Source organism: Hyalella azteca, unplaced genomic scaffold (assembly GCF_000764305.2).
Source record: "Hyalella azteca isolate HAZT.00-mixed unplaced genomic scaffold, Hazt_2.0.2 contig14641, whole genome shotgun sequence".
Taxonomy (NCBI): Eukaryota; Metazoa; Arthropoda; class Malacostraca; order Amphipoda; family Hyalellidae; genus Hyalella; species Hyalella azteca.
In genome coordinates this window covers 49262-71068 of record NW_025944519.1, presented here as the reverse complement: position 1 = coordinate 71068, position 21807 = coordinate 49262, and the positions used below count along the sequence as shown (strand labels likewise).

The 21807-nt window shown below is 39.0% G+C and overlaps 3 protein-coding genes across 3 annotated transcripts; 1 reads left to right on the top strand and 2 right to left on the bottom strand.

Annotated features, from left to right (window-relative positions):
• Positions 1 to 729: 729 nt before the first annotated feature.
• Positions 730 to 4742, bottom strand: LOC108668295 (trophoblast glycoprotein). Its single transcript, XM_018155482.2, has 4 exons — positions 4670 to 4742; positions 2546 to 2833; positions 2076 to 2220; positions 730 to 1913 (listed from the first exon to the last, which is right to left on the bottom strand). The coding sequence occupies exons 2-4, from the start codon at positions 2824 to 2826 to the stop codon at positions 1080 to 1082; spliced, it is 1260 nt and encodes a 419-aa protein (XP_018010971.1). The 5' UTR covers positions 2827 to 2833; positions 4670 to 4742; the 3' UTR covers positions 730 to 1079.
• Positions 4743 to 9608: 4866 nt separating this feature from the next.
• LOC108668308 (pro-resilin) lies at positions 9609 to 11604 on the top strand. The gene is made up of 2 exons (XM_018155498.2): positions 9609 to 9677; positions 10037 to 11604. Exons 1-2 carry the CDS (start codon positions 9656 to 9658, stop codon positions 11161 to 11163), a joined length of 1149 nt encoding a protein of 382 aa, XP_018010987.1. The 5' UTR covers positions 9609 to 9655; the 3' UTR covers positions 11164 to 11604.
• Positions 11605 to 13619: 2015 nt separating this feature from the next.
• On the bottom strand, positions 13620 to 20373 carry LOC125179039. Its single transcript, XM_047884113.1, has 3 exons — positions 20291 to 20373; positions 19825 to 20061; positions 13620 to 14085 (listed from the first exon to the last, which is right to left on the bottom strand). The coding sequence occupies exons 1-3, from the start codon at positions 20310 to 20312 to the stop codon at positions 13700 to 13702; spliced, it is 645 nt and encodes a 214-aa protein (XP_047740069.1). The 5' UTR covers positions 20313 to 20373; the 3' UTR covers positions 13620 to 13699.
• Between the last annotated feature and the right edge of the window lie 1434 nt (positions 20374 to 21807).

Below are 21807 nucleotides of genomic sequence, written 5' to 3'. Positions count from 1 at the left end.
TTTCCATAAATGAGAAAATGCGCTAAAAACGATAATATGAAAAAGTTAGTTCATAAGCAAAGCATTATTCCTCATCTCGCTACACGGACACTTATTCATGCTCAAATCCATGGCTAATTTTCGGGGTTGGTAAACATTCTCTACGACATGCCCACATGGAAAACTTTTCTTATAAGACGGCCACATGTTCTTGTCTTTAGTACCAGCATTCCCATTAAACTCAAAACTATGAAAATGTGAGTAGTTGATAATAACATTGCCGTTTCAGTTCCCATAGAATTGTACAATAAGAACTAAACCAGCTATCAATTTCTTGATAAGATTTAACTATCTTATCTTTACTTCTTTAAATGTTCGTACAAAAAATTTGCCATCGGTTTAATTATGGTGAAGACGAAGGAACATTACGTACGAGCTTAATACAGCATGCAAATCTAATTCTATGAGAGGAAGGTTTTTTTGACTGTGTAGTCATTTCACTAGGGATATACATGGCCGATTGCAGACTTACCAATTTTGTTCAAGCAAACGATTGATACTTTTTAATCCAAGTATCAAAAAAAGCAACAATATTTCATGGTGAACGAATACCGCTACTGACAAACCTGCCTAATATTTGTTAGGAAAAATGTAATTGTGGCAGAAATGCTTCCTCAACCCTCCTTTGGGGCATGAAACAAATATTAAACCAATTTATCTTAATCAAAAAATTGCCAAATGCTTTGCAACGAAGTAAAAAATTTTATGGGAGAAGCAATTAAACTATAAAATTAAAAACTACATAAAATCATTTCGTGAACATGCAAACGTTCGGCATGTGGCCCACCCGCTCTATTTTGCCCAACCTTGTTTTAAACTTTAAAAGGAACTTGAAATATTCGTTGAACTTCTACCTACCTGTTAGGCGGTCGTTGCTGTAAATAACAACATATCATAATTTTATAAGTATTGAATCTTCATTCATGATCACATGCATCGCGTTCGATCAAGTCAGCTTAGTGAATGTGAAACACGCGACTAGGCAGGATACTTACCAGTTACCACTCTCAAGTGCTTTCCTGTATTAATATTTAAGGATTTCAAACCGCCACAACTTTCGGAGCTTCTTCGCTAGCCAGTCCACTGTAGCCAATCTTCCTCGTGACGTACTCGTAGTATGGCATGACGTGATTCCTAATTTTCATTCGCTGATAGTAAACAATGGCTAGCAAAATAGCCGTGACAAAAGCCAAAATGAAGGATAATGTCGCTACAGCAGAAGTGGATGAAGACTTCTCTTCTATGTGGACGGGACGCGTTGGACACTGGAGCTGATTTTTATCCAAATTCTTGAGTGTCTTTCCTATGAGCGTGTCTGATATCCCTTCAGCGCATTTATAATCATCCGAATCTCTCAATACGACTTTGGTTGACTTCAACCAAGAAACGAAGGACCATATGTAGCAGTCACAAATGAATGGATTCTTCCGGAGTTCGATGGTGAAGTTTGACTGACGAGAAAATTGCTCGATAGTAGAAATTGCTTCGGAGGATAATCGGTTGATGTTGTTACGCTGCAGGTCAACGTATGTCAATCCCGGCATACAGTCGAGCCTAAAGTCCATGTCCGAAAGGCGATTGTCTCCAAGATAAAGGTGATTCAACGACGGTAGTTGACAAAATATGCTGGCATTTCTGCCGATGGTGTAGATCTCATTCTGTTCCAAATGAAGCTTGACGAGTAACCGCAAGTCGCTCTCGAAGAAAATATCCTCCAAGCTCAGCAAGTAGAACGATGAATTCACGGACTCGGTGAAGGCATTGGTGAGGTGCAAGTTCTCCAAACTCTCAAAGCCATAGAAGACTCGAGGCCTCTCACGCTCACTGATCTCAATGTCGTTGTGGTTCAAGATAAGTGTGCGTACGTTGAACACCTGTGGAAAAAAATCTGAGTGAGTGAACTATTGAATTGTGTAACTGTTTCGATACGTAATGGAAAATATGGAATTTTGAGTAGTAACTCATACCAGTCGGAAATTCTTCAACACGATATGTCGCAGAGAACCAGGAAACAGACCTCCCACCGCAAGAGTTACCTTGTGGAAAGCTTTGCCGGGGATGAAGGTGATGCCGTTGTTGGAAAGATCCATGATTTCGAGGTCGTCGTAGTCTTTAGTGTTCCCTAAAACATTCTTGGGTAATGGACCAATTCTGTTGCCAGTGAAAATTAGCACTTCCGTTCTGAAAAATATACAAGTTATCAACTATGCATGGTCTGTTATGTTATTGAGTTAAACTTACATCCGTTAATTATTATACGATATACTTACATCCACGAATTACATAACTTGTCAAAGGTCTTTTTTTTTCTTCAAATTAACGTTCCAAAGAGAATAATAAGAAAACTCCATCGATGTTCCTTTTAAATATTTGAATTACCGGTACTACGTTAGATGACGAAAAAGTTAAACGTATTGCGGCAAGGCTTGGAAACGCTCAGATACCTATTCGATTGAATTTCATTATGTTTATTGCAATTTTGTGATGAGTGTATCGTAATTCGTACTCGATTGGGAGACACGTGAGCATTGAGGCGTTGGTGAAGCCCGTGTTGGTGCAGTTCACGATGTACCGCTTCTTGGCGTCGGGCAGGTGAGGGCTGTTGGGGTATCTGCTCAGCCCACATTTACATTTGCCATCGAAAGCTATGGGGCAGCCAGTGTTGTCCGTGATTTCCTGCGTCGACTTGCCATCTAAAGTTTTGGGGCAGTCAGTGACGTCCGTGCTTGCCTGCGTCGACTGAAGACATATGAGGACGCAGAGCAAACCCACGTACGGCCACGCCATACCTAGCCTGAAAAATCGTCTAATTAAATAAAAAATATATTTATTAACTCTACATTCGAACATTCTATTTTCTTATTCGTGATAGTGGTTTGAATAAAGCATTATTATGTTTCAAAATATCAAGTTCTATAACAAGATTCTAATTAGGTTTACATCCTCATTTTAATATATTCCGACAAGTCGCTTCCCATTAGCAAATTTAGGTGAAAATGACAAGCAGGGCTACAATACTGCTAATAGCAGTAGATACACGCAGCCAGATAGAGCAACGATAATGACTAAAAATTGTAAACTTCTCGCCGTCGCACTATTCAGAAGTTATTCTAAAATAATTTTATTTCTATAGAGTCACATATAGTCTAAAATAATTTTATTTCTACAGAGTAAAACGAGTCACAACTTCTACCAATGTCCAGTTATTACTTCCTGGACCACGATGTCCGAGGTTGTGATTTTCGGTACACTTGCAGCAGTATTAATTTCGGTAAACTGGGCAGGGTGGCCCAGTGGTTACAGTTCTGACTTGTGAGTAGCAAAGATTGGAGCAGAGAGGCGCGGGTTCGAACCCAGCTCTGAGCAACAGTTTCTGGTCAGAATCGGCAAGGAGGCCGGGCGGTTAAGCAAAACAGAATTGTACTAGTTAGTTGCGAGTTCGAGACCGCAAAATGCTGTGAATGTTCTGCGATGTTAAGAATCGGCGACAGGCCAATCGAATTTCATAAGGCAATCGATAAATTAAGTAGTATCAAAATTTGCACTCACTTATTACAAACATTGTGAATTTTATGGTATAATTAAAGAATTGTGTTCTCAAGGTCTTGGATCGACTAGGGAACAAGTACATCTCAGACCAGATCCTTGAATAGCTAGGCACTCCCGCAACACCGTACCTGGATCATTCACACCCCTCTACCTCCACCTCCTTTCTGTCTATCCACATCCCAGAGTAACACAGATAAAAAACACAGAAAAAATCGTAGAAGTCTTGTGGTAAATCATACCCATTTTGATATTTCATAAAATATTTCATGTAATTTGTATTCCTACAACCATATTCTTGTTTGCACTAACTATTCTAGTTCAGATAAATCTCAGTGTACAGTACCGGTATCCTGCAAGAAAAAAAAATCATGTTGATGCAGCGAGAGGTTGCGTTCACTGGTTGAGGAAATTTGCAGGTCTACTAGACATCAAGTAATTAGATCTGTGACTCATTTTTCTCCCTAACACTCTTACGACGTGCGATAGAGCTTAGCGAGTCAGTTTCTCAGTACCAAATAGCCTCACAATCTAACCCAAAATCTCAATACAATTTCGTTTGTTCTCATGAACCCCGAATATCCTAAATCTTGCAAGCGACTGACTCATTGAACGACTCATAAAAAACAAACTTATTCGCAGAAAAGGCGTTTCTTATTTTGTACATTGTATTCCATGCAGGTAGCTACGCATGAACAGAACATTCTCTTCCACGGGATTCAATGAAAAGTTTTCAAGGAGATTTCAATGCTCCAGACGTGGAGTTTTTCTAAAACTACAACCTCACACATAAAAATTAAACCGATAGTCCTATACTAGTCTGTCCTCAGTATCTCATTTATATAGTCTGAATGCAGTATTTTAAGCAAATAATTACCAAAAAGAACAAACACCGGACTAGCGGGAAGTTCTTTTTCTCGTAGACTCATACGCCCACTTCACAGTTTCATATCAATCCACATGCAGGCTGCTTCTAATTTTAGTTGAGTTTTAGTGAAAGAAGGAAATCCTTGATAAATTGCAAGCGTATAAGATTCTGCAACAAATATCAGTGCACCTAGATGCGGGGAATTCCGAGTCTTACCGTTAGTTGTGCAAAAATAAGAACAAAGGTATTGCTGGAACATGCACTCGCAACCCCATACACCAACTCATGATACAGGACTGGCTGAGACAAACCTGTCAAACCAACAGGTACATAGCGCTCCAGGAGTACGGCGTTTTCTACGAATTTGAAGCATAGAAAAGATTTTATAGCTAACACTGCGCTATGTTCATATTTTCATCAGAATATACGTGATAGACTGATAGTGTGGTAACTATTAATTTTATCGAAAGTTCAAACACCACATAGACATAATATACATGGAGACCATACAGTAAGCGATATTGAAAAAGAGCTGAGGTTCTAATTCATCATTAGGAAAAAATTTACAGAGCACTCAGAGGTAAGAGTAGAGAAAAGATAGTATAAAAGATGGTATGAAATAAATTCAGCTATTTACCTTAATTTCATTTGTAACGGTCAAACTAACGGATGATCGAGTCTTCAGATACAAAGTTCTTTTTCATTCACAAAACAGCAGCTTAAATATCACCAGTATATGATTTCAACTCTATAAAACCACTCAAATTTTGAAAAATAATACATTTTCCTGCAGACCGCTACCTTACAAAACAGAAACGATTTGGGTGAGCACGGAGACCTGCACTCCCCACTTCCACTGATCCGTAAACAATGCCACATTTTAGAGCGAATGTGCTGTTATAAGCGTTGAACCATGCTGATAAGATAAGCTTGTCTTAAACCTTATTACTCCTTACGAGGCACCCTGCTACAAAGCCATTGAGCCTTTGATACCAAAGGCCATCGAGCCTTATTTTAATGCTTCTTGCCGATATGCTCCGACATTTCAACCAATGTTTGTTTCTGACATACAAATCATATTTCAAATGCCTTCTTAAGATTGGCACTAATAAAATAACACTTCTTAAATAAATAAAATTGGGGGATGAAAACATGACACTTTTATTCAACAGAACGTCTTGATCATTCTATAAACAAGCCCGTACTATCATATTGATAAACTAGTAAATTCTAAAAAGCAATCATTTGTGGCTATCCGAATATCATTGCAATGTTATTCAAGATTTGTGTTAATGCGCGTTTCTCACGAGTCGTCTTCATTTTTACAATTATATTAGCGTTTTCTGTTTCGAGTAAATCGTCAGATGTATAAGAGAATCTCCAGAATAGAGAAAAATTGCAAGTTCAGTGAGTTAAGAAATACTGTAACGTGCGACGCGGAAATTATCTTCACATCTATTTTATCAGTTTCGATGCTCTAAGGATATTACTCCACCGTCAATAAACCTGTTGAATAGTCTACGTCGCAAGGCCCGCCCTGCGATTTGAACAATTTCTTGATTTGGACTTACTTAAAATTACTAAGACATTTTTCAGTAAACCAAAATTTGTTTTCCCATCTTTCCTCGCATGTCTACAGCGCTAATATTGGATTGAAATGTAATATTTTCCTTAATATAAGAGCCATGAAAAATTTATAATCAATCTTATTTCTTCAAATTCAAGGACATGCGAGATTATGTATCGAAACCTTGCACTCTCTATCCAGGCTAATTATTGTGCAGCCTCAAGCTGGCATTGTGATGTGTACTGTCACGACATTAGTGCACGTCGAGACTCCATCACCGGTTGCGCCTCATATCGCGTGCCAAGACAAAGCATTAATCAGCCATCATGTTTGTGAACCTGTGCCTCTTCAGCGAACCAATAACACCTATGGCGGTTGTTAAATTGGAGGAGCGAGTGTTGACATATCCTCATCCTGCTTGCATTTTAGTGCGATAAAAGGCTAAGTAATTGAAATGTTAAATCTGTGACTCATTTGTAACCTTGGAATTTTTTGCAGGTTCAAATTGATACCAAAAATCTGATCAACGTTTCTATTTTATCACTATTTTTTGAAAATTTATATCTATTATATCCACAATTTTTCACCGTATGACAGCGAGAAACGGGATGGCGACCACCGTTTGACGATTAGCTTACACTCATATCATGACGAAAAAATTTAGACACGAAATATATTCTATCACTGCAAATGTAATACCATAAAACTTATATATTTTCAATCTGACCCTTCAAAATTCATCACTTATTTAAATAGGCCACTAATGACTGGAGATTTTTTAAACGGGAGGAGAGTTTCTATTTCCCGTCACGACGCACTGGAGTATATTTTTGACAAGCTATTGGGTCATGTAGAATTAAAACCTTTTTACGCGTTAGTGAATGATTGCTCTCTTTATAAACACACCCGATCTCAAATAATTGCCTTACTTTTTATCCAGCCGTAAATAAAATTCCTAAATAAAATTACATTTTACCTCGCTGTCGAAGATGGTTAAATTATAGGCTACACAGCTCTTGTCGCAAACAATTGTATTCTGATACAAATGTTAAAAAAGTAAAATCATGGACTCTTGGCCCAAATTCTTCTTCATTACGATATTTTTGAGTTGTTAAGAATTAGCAAGCATGGCAAATGGACACCAGTATGAAATATTTGTTCAGTGAACACAATACTGAGAATGGATAAATGGTCTGGGTACTCTGAAATCATCTCAAATAATTCGTTTGATTTAGTTCGGTTAACGCTCTCATCATCGTCTAGAATTGGATCGGCACCGACAACCTTGACCCAAATTTTGATCAGCACTCTAACTGCCTGCAGACGCGGAGCCTGTCATTCCCACGTTATGGAGCATGCAGCGCTTAACAACGACCATGGCGAAACAAAACTATATGTAATAGCAATGCCTATTTGCAGTCATCAACTCCAATGTAAATAGTAGCAGTCTGGCACTGTGGAACCACCACGCCAGTGCAGTATCCGACCGAGATGAGCATGGCAAAGCTTTGTTTTTCCATCGACGCATACTTAACCCTGTAACGCGCAGTGCGTCAGTTGAACACTGAACAGTTTAATTGTTAGCTCGAACTACGAGCTGAGTTTGAACGTCATTATTGTGTTTGCACACAGGCTTGCCTGCCTTCAGGTCAATGAGTCCCCAAGCTAAGATCTGCATTGTATACACTGCATGTATACTTTTGACCCAATTTTGTAGTTAGGTATACATTTTTGCCAATTTATTGACAGGCTTAGAAGAATTTCCTGCAACTACGACAAATTAGCACGTCCATAAAGGAATTGCATACGAGCGACTTACCATGCATTCTGAAAACTTGTTTTAAACCTGAACCAAAGCCAAGGTTACTAGGTGATATTTCGAATATGAGGAACCTAATAAAAAATTGTAAAATAAATAATTCGTACAGTAATAGAATGTTATATCGATACAAATTTTACCAATGCAAAAATTTCATGCAAATCATTATTAAAAAGTCAGTAATGTGTCATCATTATACAATTATTTCAAGTCTCAAAGGCCCAATATTGAGAGACAAACGTGAATGACAACGCGTAAATGAATTACAAATTTTTAAAACAGAAAAAAAGTTTTAAGATGGAAGGGACACTGAAGGTAAATGAGCGTAAACTTCATTGATGAGAATTACAAAAATGGCGTAAACCCCACTTTTTTAATGCCTTTTAATTAAATCATTATTTCTATATTTCAACGTACATGCTGTCAGCGGGGTAAACCATCGTCCGCAAATTCTTAATTCAGGCCAACAACAGAGCAAAAGGTAAAAAGTTCTATTAGGATGATGTTGGTAACTGGAAATTTGATTCTGTAAAATAATTTCGTGATCTAATACTTTTTTTTATATAAGCGTGCAGCTCTGGGCGCGTTAATCCCTATACGTGGAGCACAGTAGGCTATCTTTCCATGTGTCTTTAAACAGACAATTAAGGGCTGCTGAAGCCATGCTGAAAGCGTCGTCACTTGTGCAATATTGTACCTCTGTCGTGAGGCTTACATATATCAAAATTTATAAAAACAATGAATGAATACATGCAGCTTGTTATACCTTGAACTCTCTCACTTTAAAATTGGGTCAGTTGAGATTTTATTTAAATTCATCGAGAGGTCATGGTTGATTTGGGTTCACATGACAGCGGTCAGAGCGGACGGTCGCGATGCACGTTTTGTTCTCACTCTTAAGCTGGCAGACTTCCTCTCACTTTAAAGAGTAGATCAAGAGGTAAAGATTTCACTTTTTATGTAATATATTTCGAGGTTATGTGATTTTAGACGTGATATTATGATGCCTACATAATATCTAAAGATATTCATTTAAAAAAGTTTCTGATATGGTGAACGATATGAATAAAAAAATATGAAATATATAAAATATATTAGATATATTTATATTTATGTACACCTAATTATTTTATGCAAGTTTTATTAAAGACCAGAGCGTATATCCAAATAATGATTTTCTTATTAATTTTCTCGATGCTGGGAACTAGGCTTTTGGCGGGATTTGAAAGTTCGAATATAAGATTTCCAAATGACCCAGGTATGAAAAATTGGGAACATAAATCCAATAATTGAAATTCCTAATTCATTATATGAACAATACTTGGAAAAAATTATTTGTCTGTGATGGAAATTATAGTAGATTTGTTACCTAAAACTGAGAAAATTAAATTTTTTAATTTAGATTCTTTTTTATATAAATTTGAAGAATATGTTTTATGTACAATTCATTGTGAAAGTAAGGTCTGTGAGATAGCGAGCGTCGTTTCAAACGCAGTCTTCCTCAGTCTGCAAGCCATACCCTGGCATCATTCTTCAAAAACATTCAACAAAGTAATGAAAATGTAATTATTAGCCGTAAGAAATCATAGTAATATATCCCACTAAGTTCATCAAGCGGGTCCGTGACACGATTTACTTCGGGTCGAGCCGAAGACGCTCTTCGGTGACCGACCCTCGTTGCAGCACTGAGGTCAATCACGGTAGGTGGGTTAACGCAGCTTAGTATATAAGCAGGCTCTTCGGCAACTCGGGTCACAAACCAATTGGTCTCCAGCCTGACAACATCCGTCTCCAGCAGTCTTAGAGTCTTTGCGCAATGAAGCTCATCATCATACTCGGTACGGCAACTAAATGTAGTAAAACATTTTAAATTGTTATTTCAAAGTTTTAGTTCTGTTTTTTTTTTCTTATATTAGTTATTCGTTACATTAATGTAATACTGTAGTCAGTAAATTATTTTTCATAAATTTCGGAAAATATTCGTTCCTCTAATCTGAAATTACGCGTGATACCTAAAATCGATTTTCATCATAACTGGAGACATATTTCAGTCGAGTTAAAACTAAGAAACATCTATAGGTGCTGACAAAAATGTCATATAGACATGTAAAATGAATAAACAGATCCATAAATCATACAAGAAGTCAAAATATGTATAATATAACAATTGAAGTAAAAAACAATTTCTTGTGCGCAGCGCTTCTGGGAGCCTCAGTTGCAGACAAGTCCTTTGGTCCTCGCAATGGTTATCAAGCCCCTGGGAACAGGAGGGCTAACGGAGGCAGCAATGGACGAGCTAACGGCTTCAACGGAGGCAGTGTCAGCAATAGCTATAGTGCTCCATCCAATGGAAGATCCAATGGCTTCGGAAACGGTAATGCTGTAGGTAACAGTTACAGTGCACCTGCCAACGGTGGATTGAATGGTTTCAATGGAGGAAGCGTTGGCAATAGCTACAGTGCCCCCAGAAATGGAGGTTTTAATGGTGGAAATGGTCAGACCAACGGCGTCAATGGAGGCAACGCTTACAGTGCGCCTAGCAACGGCCGCATCAATGGAGGCAACGGAGGAAACGGCTACAGCGCCCCTGCCAACGGAGGCTCGAACGGTCTGTCGTCAGCGTACGGAGCTCCCAGTGCTGAAGAGGAGCTCGCCGAACTGGCCGCCAGTCTTCCCGGTGGAGGAGTTCCTGGAGAAGATTTCCCAGTGCTCTCCGAGGTGCCCGACACCGGCTTCCAGTGTGGAGACCAGGCCTTCTCAGGATACTACGCTGACGATGCCGAGGAAGCCAGATGCCAGGTCTTCCACATCTGCCAGCTGCGAGAAAGTGGTAAGGTACAGCAAGACTCGTTCCTGTGCCCCAACGGAACCATCTTCAACCAACAATATTTGGTGTGTGACTGGTGGTTCAACTTTGACTGCAGTCAAGCCCAAGGATTTTATTCAGTCAACGAACAAATTGGAAAAGTTGAGAACAATGGAGCCTCCGGAACCCAATCGCTCAACAACGGCTATGCAGCTCCCACTAATGGACAAAACGGAAATGGACTTGCTAATGGCAACGGACAGAACGTAAATGGTTATTCCAACGGAAACGGTTCTACTGGCTTAGATGGTCTAGGCGGATCGAACGGCAGTCGCCGTAATGGGTATGGGCCCTCAGGAAACGGAAATCAAAATTCTAACGGCAACGGCAATGGTGCAAGTAGCAACGGGAACGGCAACAGGTACGGAGCTGGAAACGGCGTCGCACCTGTGGTGGACTTCCGCGCTAGTACTTACTCCAACGTCAACGGCGGCGCACCAAGTGGCACCGGATATTAAGAGGAGAGCACCGAGCTCACTGTAGCAAAGATGTATAATTATTGTGATTAATATCCGCAATGTTCTTTCACGGCTTATTTTGAATCATCTAATTTATTTTTCATTGAAAGAGTACTACGTATATAATTTTTATTATACTTATGTTTGATTTCAAAATGATTTTTCTGCTCAAGATGACTTTTATTCTGACACATGAGCTCGCTTCTTCGTTTTGAAGCTTTTAATGCGTGCAAGGAGCATTTTCCCATTTATTTCGTCTTAATCTTTAAAATTCACTGTGCGGGCAAAAAATCTTCTAATATATTGTAGAATTCTAAATAAGGCAATGAGTTTACAATAGACTCGATCATTATTGAATAACGGTTAGAAGCGGCGATGTGCCTATATAAATGAGCTCTAAATTTTACCGAAGTTAGCAACATAATAAATCTTTCACTGTTTTCCGGCTTTTTTCAACAACCATTAAAAAAATTATTTATGTATGTTTTTACTCAATCATATCAAACGCAGTTCAAAAATCACGATGTTTCAATTTATATATTCTCATATTAAAAGTTATAATAAATTGTAATGCCTTTTTCATGCTGCATGACTAAGCATTTATATCGGACAAAGTTTTAAGACTACGTTTGCACGATGAACATTTTGCTGGTATTTAGCTCTATTCCTGCAGTGTCATTTACTCTTTGAAAAATGAAGGATTCCTTCACGTAGAACGGTTGAAATTGTCTTAGCCAATTTCGCCGCTTTGGTAATTCAGACAAAAATGTAAGCTCCAGTAATCGATGATTTAAACACACCGGGCTGTTAAGTTTCATACATCATATGTATTCCATTTGGTATTGGTCATTGAATGATGAAAAATAGTTATTGTATGGTTTAATTGTTTGAACATTCCCGACGTTTGCAGGCAATCAAGAAAATCGTAAGTTTCCAATTAAGGGAAAAATACGAATCCGTCGGTTCTCTTCTAACTAAATGTAACTGAAGATAAAATTTAAGGTATTAAATAATGGATGAATCATTTACTTCTCGTTCACGAAGCCTTCGTGAAATTCAATACTTTAGATAATAAATATGTGGCGTTTTTCCTGAGTCAGATGTGACAGCCAATACAGGAGAACATTAATGCAACCCAGTGTTTTTTTTTAACTTTGGATGACAGTTGGTGTCTTTATGGGCTGCAGAAAAACTGTTAAAATCTGACACTTTAATTAGACTTTGGATAATATGTTTTAAATAAGTTTGACTGGTAACAATAGTTTCAGTCTTTTATCATTTTTTTGTTCACCAGCAACCAAAATTTCAACATTTATTCAGCAATTTAAAGATTATCAATAAATTGTAAATGAATTACAATAACACTAAAAACGAGTAGATAGCTACATAAATTGGTAAAAATATATATTAGAACTCGTTACAAAAACTTTCTGTCGCATGTTAAGCTCCATGTTAATTGCGGATATATTTACTGCCGTCAATTCAATTCACACTTAATGATCTTGGTAACGAATGTTAGCAAATTATTGAGTTAAAAATGTAAGCAATTGAATACATTAGTAAGTAATGACTGATGCATTAGGGATAAAAATGATTCAAAGTGAATCAAACTGCAAATGACATCCGGAATATACTGAAGTCACAATAATTTGTAATCAGTATAATATATAGCTATTATTTTTTGAGAAGTCAATTCAAATTTTAAGCGGTTTTAACTTACAAAAATATGCGTTTAAAAATTGGTTTTTAAAGACAACACTTCTGGACAATCCAGTACCTTGGATGTTACACATGTACAATGAATTTCTAATTTCATTTTCATATATTAAAAAAAATTAATCTTCAAATTTTTTTAAGATATCAAAATTTTGTAAATTTTAAAAATTATTTATTCTGTCAATTGATTCATGTATTGTCTCTGACTTTATGCAATTGTGCAAAATTTCAGATCAATTGGACATGGCCTACGATACGCGCTTTGCATGATGGCCGAAAACAGCTCGATTGGAAATGATTGAGCGCATACAACAACTTGATCATAAATAAATTGAAAATTGAATGGATTTATGTCTCCATGATAAATTAAATTTTGAGCAGAATAATAGTTCTTTGGTTGAATTTTCATTTTTAACGTGCGAAATTTGTTTTGTCGGAAGCATAACAGTTTTTTCTTGCGTTTTAAGTTGGTATGTAGTTCTCCGGTGCATATTTTTGATTCGCTTCAAACAATATTCTTGATTGTCTAATCTTTCCTGCAGAATGTTTTTTAATTGTTGATACTTTTGGAAATGTCTTAATATTATTTGATTTAGTTCCCTTCAATCTTTGAATCTTCGTTACTTAACTACTTACTACTACTTAACTTGCATTTATTTTATTTTATATTATATATATTATTTTATTTTTTTACTACTTAACTTGCATTTATTTGTAAGCACACCCAACAGTGAAACCAGTTTTAATTCATCAGGTTAATTTATTAATCATATAAATACATGAGAGTATCCGAATGTTACAATTTTTCGTCCAGTGTGTATTACAACGCTCCGTAGCCTCCATTCTGGCCGTTGCCATTAGCAAGTCCGTTTCCGTTCTGCCCGTTAGTGGGAGCTGCATAGCCGTTGTTGAGGGATTGGGCTCCGTTGCTCTCCACTTTGCCAATTTGTTCGTTGACTGAATAAAATCCTTGGGCTTGACTGCAGTCAAAGTTGAACCACCAGTCGCACACCAAATATTGCTGGTTGAAGATGGTTCCGTTGGGGCACAGGAACGAGTCTTGCTGTACCTTACCACTTTCTCGCAGCTGACAGATGTGGAAGACCTGGCATCTGGCTTCCTCGGCATCGTCAGCGTAGTATCCTGAGAATGCCTGGTCTCCACACTGGAAGCCGGTGTCGGGCACCTCGGAGAGCACTGGGAAATCTTCTCCAGGAACTCCTCCACCGGGAAGACTGGCGGCCAGTTCGGCGAGCTCCTCTTCAGCACTGGGAGCTCCGTACGCTGACGACAGACCGTTTGAGCCTCCGTTGGCGGGTGCGCNCGCAACGGTGGTAACGGTTTGAATGGTAATGGTGCTGGAAGCAGCAGTCGCACTAATGGTCGTAACGGTGGAACAAACGGTGGATCCAGCGGCAACGGCTACAGTGCGCCTAGCAACGGCCGCATCAATGGAGACAACGGAGGAAACGGCTACAGCGCACCCGCCAACGGAGGCTCAAACGGTCTGTCGTCAGCGTACGGAGCTCCCAGTGCTGAAGAGGAGCTCGCCGAACTGGCCGCCAGTCTTCCCGGTGGAGGAGTTCCTGGAGAAGATTTCCCAGTGCTCTCCGAGGTGCCCGACACCGGCTTCCAGTGTGGAGACCAGGCCTTCTCAGGATACTACGCTGACGATGCCGAGGAAGCCAGATGCCAGGTCTTCCACATCTGCCAGCTGCGAGAAAGTGGTAAGGTACAGCAAGACTCGTTCCTGTGCCCCAACGGAACCATCTTCAACCAACAATATTTGGTGTGTGACTGGTGGTTCAACTTTGACTGCAGTCAAGCCCAAGGATTTTATTCGGTCAACGAACAAATTGGCAAAATTGAAACTAACGGAGCCTACGGAGCACAGTCGTTCAGCAACAGTTATGCAGCTCCAAGGAACGGCAATGGCCAAAATGGAAATGGATATGCAAATGGAATTTCGCAAATTGGCAATGGATTTTCTAATGGAGCTAGGCCGAACGGTAACGGATATTCTAATGGCAACAACAGGAACGGAGGGAACGGTGGAAACGGCAGGTCAAGCAAAGGCAACGGATATAGCGGTTAATTAAACAAAGCTAATGAGAGATACCGTATAAGCAACGAATGTTTTTATATTTCAGTCTTATACATCCATCTGGTGTGGTCAGGTAACATTTCGAGAATGATTATCAAAATTCAGCAATCCGAATAACAGTGGAATTCCATATATGTTGCTATACGTATAATATTAATTTTACAAGATTTGAATTTTTTGCGTTCGAACTGGCACGTCTGTTGAAAAAACTTTTTCTGTAACTTGACACCTAATTTTTATGCCCTCTTGAATTCATTTCAACGTTGTGAACCTTAATGAAATGGAATCTCAGAGCCTCAGTCATTGCGCAGCAGAGGCAAACGAAATAATTATCGCTCTTGTATTCAACATTTTTAGTAACCTTTTTAGTAACCCATGCCATAATTTCTTGAAAAGATTCCTAAAATTTCACACAAATCTCATCAGAAAAAAAATGATTATATCAAGCAAACTAAAAGTCGATTTCTTTATTTTCTGCCCGAGTGTTTGTGTTTAACTATCATGAAATGAATATGAAATTCTATGTATTAGAATATTTTTTATAATGGCCTTAATTGAAATATGATTTTTGCGTTGAGTTCAACTCATTTGTCAATTAAACTCGACCTCGATAGATTTTTATTTATCGCAAATGAAACATTCAATATAGGAGTCCCATCATTACCACTCAAAATATATTGTATTTATTGCAATGAACTGTTGAAATTATTTTCATCCTCCCATCCAAATTTCAACAAATTTCGGTAAAATGTGAAGGAAATTTGAAAATGAGACAACGATTATTCCATGTTTCTTTCGTAAACAATCATTTTCGGCACGGAACTCAGACATCAATTTCAAACGGTGAACACTGATCGTAAGTTAATGAGTAAAACATAACGTGTTGGAAATATCGGCACATAGTATTACTTGATAAATTTTCATAACAAAACAACTCGGCATTACATGTGTTTATACCAACATTTAGTAATGGATTTGTTGATATCCTGCTGCTCTTTTCATAGGAACCGTTTAGGAAACTAACTCAATTTTTTACCATATCTACACTCGCTCATAATTATAGGTAATACAGGAATAAATATCACAAAAGAATTTTCCTACTGACTCTTCCTCATGAAAGCACACCAATTTTTTTTTTTTTTTGCTTTATGTTTTTGAGCAGTCGATGTTGCGGACGCTCGTATAGTAAGTAAGGATTGAAGGTAGAGGCTCAAATTTATTTCAATTTATACTAAATGTTATTACCGCTTTGGCCGCAAAACTTTGTTCAAAATTTAATATAAAGTTGTACTAGATATAACTATTGTCATTCGAACAGAAAATTTAGCTTTGTTTCTAACAGCTGAACACATTCCTATGTAGACGACACATTGTAACGTGTATAGTAAGACTTTTTAGAGCATAAAGCCGGATGATTGAAATCGTGCGTCCGATTGGTTCTCGGACATTCAAAAAAATCGTGATCAATGCATAGCCATCTGTCGCAAGCATAGTGACGCGAACGTTGCATCCGAACATCTACGAATTCAGCTCAAAAAATTACTGTAAAATGCCTCTCTGCGTTCAAAGTATTCCGCTACTTTTATGACGAACCTTCCGTCTGTTACCGTCTTTTGCTTGTCTCTATCACGAGTCGTACTTCTTGTGACCCGAAGTTCGAGAGAGAAGAATAGATAAGTGTCCTCGCAGCATATTGAATGTATTTTGCATCTGAAAAGCCTGTGTGGTGTTCTTCAGAAACCAATTTTCAGTAACCTACCCCTTCACCAGTTGTAGACGCTATCCGCGGCTGCAAAACCGTTTCGATTCGATGTTAATAACATCACATGGCCCATAAAATCAAATTGGTGTCTTAATTGTGGGATTCACACATTTTATTTTGTTTATAAGGCCTGCAAAATAATGTTGTTTGATTAGGCTGCTTTGTTATAGAGCAATTTTGATCATTTTCATTCATTTGTAAAATTATGTTGAATAATGAAATGATTTATTATAATCCTAGATATGGCCTATAGTGAACCAATTAAAATGCATTCTTCATGAATTGATGCTTTGTTGCTCTCCCTCAACTTCTGGCTGATTCAAATGAGTTACTCAAAAATATTTTAAATGCTCGCCTACACTCGTCATGTTACCGCAAATAATTTGTTCCATTAATCATAAATTAAAGTTTTTAGGTTTTCTTTTAATATTTTATCCCTCCGACACCCGACTCAATTTTACCAAGAGATATATTCTCACAATTTTTATTACATTATCTTTGAGGCTAATAACTTACAGTACCACACAAGGCTTATGCTGACCGTTACTTACAGTACCACACATATGGCGTATGTTGAGTAACTTTCAATACAATGTATGTACGTCATCAATTGAACATGACGCGCGCACCTCAGACGAACAATATGCCTAAAAATTGTATTTAAGAATTAAGAATTCAATACCGCGAATGGCGAAAAATATGAGTGATAGTTAGCATCGCGTCTACTGGTCGTAATTTTGAATGCTTATACGTACGTGTGCTGCCCACGACTTCGAGGAATGCGTCATGACCGCAACTTCGAATTTTCTTGATGTAGGAAAAATAAAACATTTTATTACAGTTTTTTGAACTCACAAGAATTCCTAATGTCATTTTTCTACCTTATAGTTTCACTGGTTATGCTGAAAAAAAAAATTACAGAGAATTTTGCCACAATTTTTTTCAGTTCAATTACATCAGAGCAACCTTTTAATCTGAAATTTGCAGTGATAGGGACAAAGTTTAACTGTGGCTATGGAAAAAATTAGTCACAGGCATTTTTTAAGTGTACCTATTAATAGAATTGTTTTGATTATCAGTACGCCCATTTTAGCTCCAGAATTTTGCAGGATACGATTCAATTTACCAACACGTCATGCTCACAGATAGAGATAGAAATGCGAACTTGCGTAATATAGCTTGCGTAATATAGATAGTAAAAAATGTACTTGGATAATGCAGGATTTTCTAAGCGATTAGGCTGCCTCCGTGTTGAATGAGTCTTCCAATTAAATAACGGCCTACGCGCTGTTGTTATATAGCGGCCTACGCGCTGTTGTTATATAGCGGCCTACACGCTGTTGTTCTATAGCGGCCTACGCGCTGTTGTTATAGCAGCCTACGTGCTGTTTGTTGAATAGCGGCCTACGCGCTGTTGTTATAGCGGCCTACGTGCTGTTTGTTATATAGCGGCCTACGCGCTGTTGTTATAGCGACCTACGTGCTGTTTGTTATATAGCGGCCTACGCGATGTTGTTATAATGGCCTACGTGCTGTTGTTATATAGCGACCTACGTGCTGTTTGTTATATAGCGGCCTACGCGCTGTTAATTGTTATAATGGCCTACGTGCTGTTTTTTATATAGTGGCCTACGCGCTGTTGTTATATAGCGACCTACGTGCTGTTGTTATATACCTTCCTACGCGCTGTTGTTATAGCGACCTACGTGCTGTTGTTATAGTGGCCTACGCGCTGTTGATATAGCGGCCTACGCGCTGTTGTTATAGCGGCCTACGTGCTGTTGTTATAGCGGCCTACGCGCTGTTGTTATAGCGGCCTACGTGCTGTTTGTTATATAGCGTCATACGCACTGTTGTTATAGCGACCTACATGCTGTTGTTATAGCGGCCTACGCGCTGCTGTTATAGCGGCCTACGCGCTGTTGTTATAGCGGCCTACGTGCTGTTTGTTATATAGCGGCCTACGCGCTGTTGTTATATAGCGGCCTACGTGCTGGTTGTTATATAGCGGCCTACGCGCTGTTGTTATATAGCGGCCTACGTGCTGTTGTTATAGCGGCCTACGTGCTGTTTGTTATATAGCGGCCTACGTGCTGTTGTTATATAGCGGCTTACGCGCTGTTGTTATAGCGGCCTACGCGCTGTTGTTATAGCGGCCTATATATACGCGCTTTTGTTATAGCGGCCTATACGCGCTGTTGTTATATAGCGGCCTACACGCTGTTGTTATATAGCGGCCTACGCTCTTTTGTTATATAGCGGCCTACGCGCTGTTTGTTATAGCGGCCTACGCGCTGTTGTTATAGCGGCCTATACGCGCTGTTTTTATAACATAACATAACATAATGATCTCGGCGCTGAAGTGCAGGCCTGATGTGGCCTGTCGCCGATTCTTATCCTTTTCGTGTCTTGTTCACAGGAGATCTAAAATCGTGTCATTTGACCGGATCTTTTCATGACTGACGATAGTTGAAAATAGCTACTCGACTTCCACCGGGTTCGATATGGTGCTAGGCATTTCAAATTTGAACATATATTTTTCCATAGCTCCATCTAGTCTGTTCTTGAACGCGTTCATACTTGGAACGCCAATTATGTCATCGGGGAGGCTGTTCCACATAGAATAGAATAGAATAGAAGTGTCGGCATTGAAGAAATAGGCCCATGGCCTGTTGCCGATTCTTAAACTTTTCGTGACTTGATTCACATGGGATCCGGCCTTTGGAGCCCGATCTTTCCATAACTGACGATATCTTTCCATAACTGACGATATCTTTCCATAACTGACCATGTCGATGACGATGACATGTCGATGATTCGAAGCGAGAAGAAATGTTGGCGCGTGGAGAAGTTGCAGCATGGTTTTTTAGTTTATTGCCGTGGCCCCTGGTGTTGGTTCTTGTTTCAAATTCCAATAATCCTTCGGGGACCTTGTATAAACCATGAGGTTACTTGTATACTTCAATTAGGTCCCCACGCAGACGTCGATAACTGAGGCTTAGAAGCTTCATAATCTTTAATCTTTCTTCATAGGACTTGCCCTTCAAGCCTGGAATTATCCTTATTAGCACTGGGAAATCTTCTCCAGGAACTCCTCCACCGGGAAGACTGGCGGCCAGTTCGGCGAGCTCCTCTTCAGCACTGGGAGCTCCGTACGCTGATGACAGACCGTTCGAGCCTCCGTTGGCGGGGGCGCTGTAGCCGTTGTTCAGTCCATTTCCGGGAGCTTGGCCATTTCGTCCACCGTTTGCTGGAGCGCCGTAGCCGTTGGCCAGTCCCGACTGGGGCTGGCCAATGGCCACCGCAGCCAAAGATGCTGAAAGGGTTAAACTGAGGTAAAATTTCCAATTACTATAGAAATTTTTTCCAAATATGTACGTGACTAAATTTTTAACATTTTTTTCAAATATCGGATGCTTTGGTTTTCCTTTAATAGTTATTATAAATGAAAAACAATCTATTATTGAATTCCTATCTGTAACCAAAGCTTTCATTTATTGGAAACTATACATAGTAAATGCAATAGTGTATTACTATTTACTTACCAAGGAGGATAACTGTGATCATGGTTTCAGACAGAAATAGGTAGGAGAAGTAGTGGTTCTTGGGGAAGTGTAGGCAAGTCTGGATGCCCTCTCTGGTCGCGCTCGCCTTTTATACTCAAATGGAAGGCAGAAGTAACGTCATGACCTGCACTTGTCATAGAGACGATCAGTGGCCACACTCTTGGAGATCAGAGAGAGGTAAGGTGATGCGCTGCAGGAGAATCTAGAGCGCCACTCAAGGTCCTTTTTGCGCGTTTGGATACCACAACAACGAAGATTCGTTGCATGAGATAGCAATAATCATAATATTTCATTCCCTTGCAATGACGATTCTTAAAATAAATTTGAGTATATATTATGTATTCTGCAAATGGAATAAGAGTTCAATGCGATCGCATATACGTACGTATTGTTCGTCAATTTCTGTCATGGCGACTCTTTGTCAATATAATTGATATACATAGAATTGCTAGTAATTTATTATGTATTATTTTGAGTATACATGTATTCCAAAAATATTACGCTTAATAATAACAGCCCTTGCCTGAAATTAATAAGGATTTGCACATTTTTTCGTAAGGTATAAAAATTTAAGTAATCCCGAGCTTTATTTTCTAAATTTTTCGTGAAGATCAAGTATAGTTTAGATTATTGATTTAGCATGTACTAATTGTGTTACACTTTTTGTAAAGAAGAACTCATACCGTGTGTCCTGCATGCTCTGCCGGCTTAAATAGCGGTAAGATTAAGCGACCAAGACGTCAGTTAAAGTCGACAAATTGACTAAGTTCGTCTCCGCGGCATTCGTCACAGGGTTGTTGCTCACCGGCGGCGGAAGCTGCAACCCTGATTGTACTGAATGTTGTCGAACAGTTCCTTTCAAGCAGCTGCCTAACACACAGCTCCCGTAAAACGATTTCCTAAACACAGCGCAATTTCCGACAGACAGTTCTTGGCACAGCTGCCAACACACTATTCCTTACACACAGTTCTTGACACCCAACACCCGATTCCCTCATGACAGTTCCTGATACAAAGCTCCAAATGCATGATTCCTGACAACAGTTGCCTCCACTCAACCCTCTCTTACATTTTTCCGAAATTCAGCTCCGGACGCACTGCGCCAGACAGTTTTCGTCGCACAGCTCCCTACAATTATGTTGACCGACAAACATGCTCGACACACATAACTTGGTGAGGACTGACGATGATTCCACCAGGACTCGTGTTGACTTACCAAGTTCCTTTTAAGGACTACAATCTCTGAATAGATGTCGAGCAAATGCAATCACGACAGATGAATGAGAAAACCCTTTGCTGAACTTTTCAACAAAACAAACAACAAAATACTTTTAATTTCTGACCCATTAGTCAATCGAAGTTTTTTTTAGTTGTCTAAACAACGCAGCTTAATTGTAAATAATGGACAAGGCCGTGACTTCATCAAACTGATAAAAGACGTTGTCATGGATTCGCAATTGGAATCTTTTAATGTCAACGGTCCATGAAGTGTCACG

What these genes read in the sequence shown, in the direction of transcription:
- LOC108668295 (XM_018155482.2), bottom strand. Translation starts at nt 2,826, where the DNA reads ATGGCGTGGCCGTACGTGGGTTTGCTCTGCGTCCTCATATGTCTTCAG. An exon ending in CTCACGTGTCTCCCAATCGA is followed by an intron (nt 2,221 to 2,545) that starts GTACGAATTACG and finishes TATATTTTTCAG; the next exon opens with AACGGAAGTGCTAATTTTCA. An exon ending in CCGGCAAAGCTTTCCACAAG is followed by an intron (nt 1,914 to 2,075) that starts GTAACTCTTGCG and finishes TTTTTTCCACAG; the next exon opens with GTGTTCAACGTACGCACACT.
- LOC108668308 (XM_018155498.2), top strand. Translation starts at nt 9,656, where the DNA reads ATGAAGCTCATCATCATACTCG. An exon ending in GAAGCTCATCATCATACTCG is followed by an intron (nt 9,678 to 10,036) that starts GTACGGCAACTA and finishes TCTTGTGCGCAG; the next exon opens with CGCTTCTGGGAGCCTCAGTT.
- LOC125179039 (XM_047884113.1), bottom strand. Translation starts at nt 20,312, where the DNA reads ATGATCACAGTTATCCTCCTTG. An exon ending in GATCACAGTTATCCTCCTTG is followed by an intron (nt 20,062 to 20,290) that starts GTAAGTAAATAG and finishes TAACCCTTTCAG; the next exon opens with CATCTTTGGCTGCGGTGGCC. An exon ending in TGGAGGAGTTCCTGGAGAAG is followed by an intron (nt 14,086 to 19,824) that starts ATTTCCCAGTGC and finishes TTCCTGGAGAAG; the next exon opens with ATTTCCCAGTGCTCTCCGAG.